General features: G+C 45.3%; 1 protein-coding gene across 1 annotated transcript; it reads right to left on the reverse strand.

Moving 5' to 3' along the window:
• Positions 1-4,047: 4,047 nt before the first annotated feature.
• Positions 4,048-4,998, reverse strand: LOC142584101 (uncharacterized). The gene has a single exon (XM_075694275.1). The coding sequence runs from the start codon at positions 4,996-4,998 to the stop codon at positions 4,147-4,149; it is 852 nt and encodes a 283-aa protein (XP_075550390.1). The 3' UTR covers positions 4,048-4,146.
• Positions 4,999-9,481: the final 4,483 nt, after the last annotated feature.

Genomic DNA, 9,481 nt, shown 5'->3' on the forward strand with positions numbered 1-9,481 from the left:
TGAGGCAGAGGAGATGGAAGAGGGTGAGGCACGTCACAAACCTAAAAACGTCAGAATAACCGCAAGGTTAACAATAATAGAAAGCACTCTGGCCAAAATCATGGAGCTCATCACTAATCTAGATGCTCGAGTAGGTCAACTAGAAGGCCCAAAGTTAAAGCAAACGTTAAGGCAGCCAACAATAAAATTCACATCAGAATCCTCAAGTGAGTGCCCAAGCTTTCTGGACACAACAATATGCATTGATAATAGGGGGCTTACAACAACGCTGTATATGAAACCTTTCGACAAACAACAGTACTTAGAATATATGAGACACCATCCCAGACATTGCAAACAAGGCATTTTTAAAGGCCAAGCCACACGACTACGTCGCGTTTGCGTTGAAAACCAAGACTACATAGATATACTCAATCACCTTAAAGAAACCCTATCAATCAGGAACCACCCAAACAGTGACCTTCAAACAGCCTAAACCGCTACAACCGAACTTGATCGAGCCGAGGTCCCACGCCTCGCCCAAGGATCACAAGAACAACAACGCCTCTTCTTACTACTAAATTCTCAAACGCACTCCCAAACTTGGATAACATCCTCACTAGATTCAGTCAACCCATACATTCTACTGCAGACTCCTGGTCGCCATCTTAACTACTTCAACATTACTCGACATATTTCTGCTATGCTACTCGAGTCACTCCTTCAACTCTTGTTTTTTTTTTGTATTTTATGATACTCGCGCACAGACAACCTGACCGGCTCTTCTAATGCCACAAAAACAGGCCACCAACGACACCCCTGAATGTTTCTTAACCTCTCGCCTCCCCAACGCCCTCCCATGCCCCGGTCTTTCTTTATTTTTTTTCTTATTCTTTCTCTGTTTCTTTTTTTTCTCTGCTTTTCATACTTTTCTGCTCTCCCCGCCTTCCCACTCTCCCGCTCTTGTCCCCTCGTCTTCGGTACGAAGCTCACAGACGTCGGACGACAGCGCTCATTGCCTTTGAAATCTCTCCCTTTATAACCAGTGACCAGCGACAGCACCCGCACATCACGTCACTGCACTAACCTTTTCATTTCATTTCATTTCATTTTATTACCTTAAAGACCCCTTGACAGGGGTATTACAGAAGGGGTGGGAATACAATAGTACATAATTTGCATAATACATAAGTGAACACGCAAACAACAACAAAAAACTGTATGTGATAAAGGGTTACATACGTCAACGCAAATACATAGAACTAAGTAATACTAACTAAACTTGCACGAGCATATAAGTCTATTAACACAAGTCATTTCTATTGTGAAAAGTGCGCAGTGACACTCTCCATGAATGTACTAGGGCAAATGATGGCGGAGATTTGGTGGGGCAGATTGTTCCAATCTGTAGCGGCATGGCAAAAGAATGAGGCGGCAAAGGTAGCAGTGCGCATGCGAGGGCGGCCCACTTGAAAAGTGTGGCGTGTACGATGAGATGTTCGGGCTGCGGGGAGGATATAGGGTGGTTGATTAAGCGAGCTGTGATAAAACTTGTGGAAAAGTGAAAGGGCTCCAGTGCGCCGGCGCGTGTAAAGGGGAAGTAAATTCAATTCTTTCTTTAAGTAAGACACGCTCACGTCATATGAATAATTAGAATGGATGAACCTTGTGGCACGGTTTTGAACGGCTTCGAGTGCGTTAATGAGATATGTTTGGTGCGGATTCCATATGGCGGATGCATATTCCAATTTTGGTCGGACTATTGACTGGTAGGCGAGTAGTTTAACAGGTTTGGGGGCGCGTTTTAGATGACGCTTGAGAAAACCCAGCGATTTGTTAGCAGATGAAATGATGTTACTGACGTGTGTTCGCCAGGATAAGTCGTTAGCTATAGTAACACCTAGGTACTTGTAAGACTGCGCAGCACACACGGGAATGTTATTAATTGTGTATTGGTAAGGAAATGGGTCGCGCCGACGAGAAAATACCATCAAGTTGCATTTCTTAGGATTAAGTTCCATTAACCACCGCTCGCACCATTGCTGTAAACAGTTAATGTCCTCCTGAAGTAAGTCTTGATTAGATGTGCTAGTAATTGTTGGATAAATGACGCAGTCATCTGCGAACAAACGAACGTTGCAAGACACGTGCAGGGGTAGGTCAATAATGTATATTAAGAAGAGTAGGGGTCCAAGAACAGATCCTTGCGGTACACCGGAAGTCACTGGTAGGTGGTTAGATGCGCGTTTGTTAACTGTAACGAACTGAGATCTGTTTGTCAAGAACGCTTCAATCCATCGCAAAATGTCGGGGTGAAAGTTCGCAAGAGAAAGTTTTAGTAGTAGACGTTGGTGTGGTACCTTGTCAAACGCTTTTGCAAAATCTAGAAATATCGCGTCTGTTTGGATGTTAGAATCTAAATTAGTGTGAATATCATGCAGGAAAATGACCAGTTGTGTTTCGCAGAAAAAGCCTTTGCGGAAACCCATGCTGTGAAGAATGAAAGTACCTGTTCGAGTCAAGAAATTTCATGATTTCTGTGTACATGACGTGTTCCATGAGCTTACAGGGCACACTCGTTAATGAAATGGGGCGATAATTAAGCGCGCAATTCCTGTCACCCGATTTGTGGATGGGAACAACCCTCCCCACCTTCCAGTCATGTGGTACTTCACCAGTTGAAAGTGACTGCGAGAATAGCATACACAGAAACACCGCGGTGACGTGTTTAGTATTCTTTAACAGTTTCGAATTAATGTTATCCACGCCAGCTGACGATGTGAGTTTAAGGTTGTCAATTAACGATGAGATACCAGCTGGGGAAAATGTAATGGTTGGCATAACGCTTGTTTCGTTAGTACGCGAAGAAAAAGGGGACGTGGTAGGCTCTTCTGTAAATACAGAGACAAAAGCTGCATTAAAAAGGTTCGCGCACTCTACATCGTCGACCGTTTCGCCTCCTTCATTGGTAAGTGTTACACTGTGCCTTTCTTGAGGGTTTATCACCTGCCAGAATTTTTTCGTGTTATTGATTAAAAGATTCCCAAGGTCATCACCAAAGAATGCATCTTTTGCCTTGCGAATCGTTGATAGGTATGCGCGTTCAGCAGTGTAGTATTTTTCCCATGCACACGTGTTCATTCTGCACTTTGCGGCATGATACATGCGTTTCTTCTTGTTGTCTAGTCTTTTTAACGAATTGTTAAATCATGGTTTTTGTTCATGTGTTCGAAAGGTGATTTTGGGTATAAACTGGTTCGCTAAGTTGTTTATTTTTTGTTTGAATATCAGCCAAGTTTCATGAATGCTGCTGTTATGAAACGTATCTTGGAAGGAAGGTAGAAAATTTTGTAATTGTTCACATATTGCATCATAATTTCCTTTGCCGTATAAGTGTATAGTTTTCTCCCGCTCCTCCCGCAGAGCCGGAGCAAAGCGAAAAGAAGCATGGATGACCTTGTGATCACTAATTTCTCTAAGATATGTGATGGACGACAAACTGTCTGGACAGTTGACCAGTAGTAAATCTAATATGTTTGCAGTGTCTTGGGTGACGCGCGTTGGCTCTAATATGAGTTGTGTCAGGTTGAAGTTGAGGCAAACGTCAAGAAAATCTCTCGATTCGGTTTGGCTTACCAGAGAGGGTACTGTGTTGTGCCAATCAATGTCTGGTAAGTTAAAGTCTCCAAAAAGAAGAAGGTCGGCATTAGGATAGCGAGAGCCAACCACATTTAGTGCATTGTTTAGATTGCGAGCGAAGTCGGCGCTATTGCGAGGGGGCCTGTAACATACACCTAAAATTATGGACTGTGGGGCGGCGTGGCATAGAATAAACAGTATTTCTAATTCTGATGTGATGTTAATGGCAGAGCACGATAACTGTTGACTAACGGCAATAAGCACACCTCCTCCTCTTGTCCCGGCACGATCTTTTCGAAAGACGCTGAAGCTTGGCAAATCAGCCAACACTTCCGAGTCATAGATTTCGTTACAAAGCCATGTTTCCGTGAGTACAAGAATGTTGCTGTTGGACGACAGCACGAGGTTAGACACGTGCTCTCGTTTTGGAATGAAGCTTCGTATGTTAGTATAAATTATTGAAAGGGAAACATGCGCTATAGGTTTCGTTCGAGGGGGATGGCTTGTTTTTTGATGATGCGATGACTGCTATATTTCTTTCACTGTTTGCGATGCGTCATCGTACACGTAGCGCTTAGAACCAATGAAAAGAGTTTTAAAGCGCAAAGAAAATGGCACAGACTTGGCTTTCGCAAACGAAACAAGTTTCCTGCGGGCGTCCCTAACTGCCGGGGAAAAATCCTCACCCATGCTGAGATCAGTGCCCTTAAGTTTGCGCCCATTTGAGAGCACCATTTCTTTTTTCTTATAATGATTAAACTTAACAATTAGTGGGCGCGGGTGATTAGCAGAATAGCGACCAACATGATGCGCTCGCTCTATGTCTTGAGGTTCAAGTGGCACGTTCAGGTGGTCTGAGCATAGACGTAAAATTTTTTCTTCAGACGCGGCCGACGTTTCTGATGCTGCTGTATCAGGAAGGCCGTAAAACACGAGATTGTTTCGCCTTGAGCGATTCTCTGCATCGTCAACGCGGGCATTCAGAGTGTGAACAAGCTTTGCTGTTTGCTCGGTATCAGTCCTTATGGTCTGTATCTCGATTTGCATTGGTAGTAGTTTCTGATAATGGCCCTCTAGATCCGCTAACCTCTTGCTTAAGTCGACGAGTGCAGCACTTGTAGCCGTACATTGACTTTTAAGGCTCTGCATGTCGGCTATTATTGTGGTTTGGCCAGCGGACAGTTTTTTCAGTTCGGCAAGCACAGCATCATTACCAGGACCAGGGTTCATTTCAATATCCCCTGACTGTAACAAAATAGATCTAGTTACACTGAGACACTCACAAACAATATCAAAGCAGCACTGCGGGCTCGGAAGCTGCACCAAAAAGTAATTGCTAGTTCTCTTAGTATAAAAGTAGTCTGGTTCACAAACCTGCATGATGAACAGAAGTGGGTTACTGGTGCGTGTTGTGGCACAGCCACCGAGCCCACAGAGCGCGGATGATGGAAGTGGTTCCTTTATAGTTTGCGCTGCAATCGTTGTCGATGACAGCACGGCTCTCGGTAGTTGCTCAAGCATCCAGTTTTGAAGTGGTGGCGCATTTGGAGAGGCGGAATGACTGTCGACACGTATGCGCCAACTAGTCACATCAATCCTTGTGCGCAGATCTGGCGGTTCCCTCACGACGCTCGCTGACATCACCATCGAGGGCAGCAGCACGCGTGCGAAAGCGGAAAGGAAAACCTTCATGATGAACAGAAGTGGGTTACTGGTGCGTGTTGTGGCACAGCCACCGAGCCCACCTCGGTGGCTGTGCTAATCCTCTAATCCTCGGCATGTTAATACTAACATGCCGAGGATTACGAGGCCGCCTTTCACGAAGATAGGTCTTCTTATCGAAACGTTGGCCATCCTTTCTGATGCACCTTATCCCTGTTTACAAACATTATAGGCCAGTCCAAAAGTACTTTAAGGCTCCCGGCCAGGGTCTCAAATAGAAATGCAGGCCTCAAGAAGGCCAATCTCATCAGAGCATATCAGGCACTCTTCATCAGTCATGTCACGTACATTCATGTCACGTACTGGGGAAAAAGAGGGAGGGCTAAGCTAAACGCACTTATATGCTCCGAACTCAAAATGGCTCTGGAACACCAACATGGAACGAGGCCTGAACTCCTCAGCAAGTTGGGGCTTCATAACACTATAGATGAGCTCATTGAGGCACATTCGATGTCACAAATTGTAAGACTCTCCAACACTAAGCCAGGGTGCAAAATTCTAGATGAAGTCGGAATACTGCTTCAAGGAAGAGACGTCTCGAAGTTCAACATACTCAAGGAGGTGGAGACAAAATTACTTGTGGACCCCACTTCCAGAAGTATTCATCCTGTCCATAACAACGGCAGACGGAACGCCAGGGCCAAATGCATTCTGGGTAAACTGCACCAACCCCAAAGCTCAGGTATTTTTGTCGATGCAACTAGTTATGGATCGGGCAACCGATACACTATTGCTGTGGTCGATGAGAACTGTAACTGAATAAACCTAGCGTCAATAAGAACGAGCTGAATTCATTCTGCCGCAGAAGCAAGCAGAGCACTTGCAATTGCAATGAGGAGAAACTCCACGATTTTCCCGTACAGCTATTAAGAACTACTCAGCCGGCTTCGTCTCAATGGAAGCACACTAGTTGCTTATACACAGTCTTAATACTCATAATTACGAGCAACTGGATAGCTCACACCTAGTCTGGTTTCCGGCTCATCAGGGCCACTCGGTCAGCCCCAATGGCTGCAATCCTAACGAGCAAGCTGACTCTGCTGTGCGAGATCTCACATGCCGTGCATCAGATCAGGAACTGCTCCAGGATGACTGCGGTTTCTACAAAGGCCCACTTACTACTTTTCACGAGATCACCCACACTATTGGACGGCAGGAGGTTTTTTCCTCCCACCCATCAGACGCTCAACCGAGCTCAGGCAGTCACATTAAGAATGATTCAAACTAAGTCTTATCCCACACCTTTCGTGCTTAACAAGATTGACCAGGATTTTCCAGCGGAATGTAAAAGTTGTGGCCACACTCTGTGTCTATTTGATCATATGTTCTGGCGGTGCCCAAACCAAAGGGCTTCGGATCTGAACAGTGAGCAGGACGGGAGTCGGCGCATATCCAGCGAAGTCCTCCAAGATCAGCTCCTGGCAGTCCTGGGAAGCTCATGACATTGGGAAAGCCTTTGGCCTGTCAGTCGGCCGCTCAGCTCCAAGCTCGCATCGACAACAGTTTTATCGCTGCGCCTTCACTCGCATGTGCATTTAATATTTCTCACAAACGATTAAAATGATACATTGAAATTTGAAGGGTCGGCACGTTTAAAAAGCAGTCGCATTTTTTTCTTCTTCTGTTGTATGTGATTGCAGCAAGGCAGCATTAATTGATATAGTTATGAACAGTGATTACTGCCGTACTGGATATCTTTCTCCTTAAGAGGGCGAGTTGCCTGACTAGATACTGCAGGGACGATCGAGCTAGTAGCGATATCATATACGTATGTCTTGTGATCTACGCGTAGCCTCTCGGCGGTTTGACTAATCTGCTTTTCGTCCGTTTTTTTTTTCGGAATACAATAAGCAGCCTTCCGGCCAGTCATTGTTTCCACGCAAAAATGTTCACTAACAGAAAACGATGTTCCCTTTAGTTTTCTTGTAGATTCAAGCGGTGCTTGGACAAGTTCCTCTTTGTTATAGTTGCCCTGCGTTTACCATTCCTGTCCTGGCCCAACCAGAGCAGCAATGTGGGCTTCTTGATATTCCATCAGAGAGAACTAGTTGAACATGTTGAAGGGGCAGCGCAAGACGACGACGACAAAAGTCAGGAAACACAGAGAGAAGAAATACAAGGGAGATACACACGCGGCGCTGCGTGTGTGTCTTTGCTGTACTTCTCCGTCCTTGTGCTTTTCGGTGCTACAGATAGTTCTTGCCCAACCTGCGCACTCGTTCGAAAAGGTTGCTTATAACTGCAGTATGCAGCCTCTCCGAGCAAAACCTGATCACGTTTTGTTCAAATGCTACCAATTCTCGATTTTGGGGCATCCTCAATTCCAAAAAAAAAAGGCTCGATCGTCGCATTCAATTTTCAGCGCTATACCGCTGAGGACAAAAATATTTTTCAACTCATCGGTTACACTACATGAGTTAGCTGTAGTTGTGCGCGCCTCGTATACCTGCCGTGCGGAATTGCCTCTTTACAAAGATGTAACTCAGGCATCGAGAAGCTTCACTTCTTTATCAGCGGCGGTGGAGCTCTCTTTGGTCGATATCAAATCAACTAGCGGACTAGACTGCCCTACTCAAGTTTAGATATTGTCTCCAAGGCTGAAGCGAAAGGATCTGTTTATGCCCTGGCCGTGGGACCCGGATTTGTTTTCGCATCCCCGAAAAGCGTAAGCGGTAGTCCAAATAAGCAAGAACACAAGCAATTTGAAGAAGAAAGAAATTGGTTTAATGTATGAAACAATTATATAACAGCGAGAGAAAATAGTAGTTACTACTCCTGGCAGAAGATGACAGAAGATACAGTTAACTAATGCGTAACAACAACGGCGCTGAGTGCGGCATCCTTGCCGCGGTATCGAGCCCCAATTAAATGGTGCTTGAGTGTCACTTTTGTACGGCAGTAGCCGTTCCAGGCGAAGTGAAAACATGTACAAGTTATCAGCTTGAAGAGACAGCTTCATACAGATGTGGCTCCGGGCAAACTGCAGCTGGGCGAGTCGAAGAGACGTCGCTGAAAAGCTGCCAGCATGCACAAGTGGCTTTGTATCAAACGGCGTACACCAAGACGGATAGCTTTCGCTGGAAAGCATTCGGAAGATGTGATGTCACTGGAGGAACCGAAGTAAACCAAGCTGGATAGGCGCCGTCGGAATGCAGATAACTGGAACCCAGCGGCACTTCGCCCATCACCCATTTAAACGATGGCCAATAACAACAAAAGCCATGAGTGCGGCATCAGTGATGTGATGCTGAACACTCTCATTAGAGCATATCAACCTGGTTGGGAAATTAAGCGCGATCGAGTTCCTTATGAATTACTCGATAGGTAATCCGCGGCATCATCAAGCATTCACATCTAAACATTTCACAGCATGTTTTTAAGTGGAGTTGCAAAAACAATCTGAGGCAGGTGGTTATAATAGATTTATGCGAGAACAGTCAATGTACACAATGACCACATTGCATAATCGTTGCACAAAGCACATCGAGCCCAATTTAAGGTCTTCTAGAGTGCATAGAAACCCCGCAATGTTTACAGTAAACAGAAGATGAATTTATATCGCTCATACGTCAATGATAATGTGCGACCGCACTGAAAGAAGGCATGAACCAAAATAATACCTGAATTCTGAGAGAAAATTTTGCATAAATACGAACCCTTCAATTGTTCCACTAAAAAAGATGGTTGGCGCTGACTACAATGTGCATATAAGACATTACTCTCGTAATATCACCATTCAGAACAGATAATAATTGCTAGGTATGCAGGCAGAAGGGACTGATTAAAAAGAAAATATTGCTACGGAACAGTAATTGCAATAACGAAGAGGTGAGCAGTGAGAAGACGACGACGACGATTGGAGGCTAGCGCGGGCTGTTGCCGCTTGGCCAACAGCGGCGTATTCCCTTGTAAATGTACTTGTACATAGCTTTTCGTCTGCGTCTTTCTACGTAACATATCTGGTGGAGGTGGACCTTCCCTGTACCTTGTCACGGAGCTTCGCAGTGAACGGTACGTCGAGCCTTCCTTCATGAGTCCCGGCGATGACAACTCGACTCAGCCGCCTCTGGATCCTGCTGCCATTGCGACGACCTACATCACTCTCCCCGCTCTCGGTGATCCTGGCGTATTCTCGGACAAA

This window comes from Dermacentor variabilis, chromosome 6 (assembly GCF_050947875.1).
Source record: "Dermacentor variabilis isolate Ectoservices chromosome 6, ASM5094787v1, whole genome shotgun sequence".
Taxonomy (NCBI): domain Eukaryota; kingdom Metazoa; phylum Arthropoda; class Arachnida; order Ixodida; family Ixodidae; genus Dermacentor; species Dermacentor variabilis.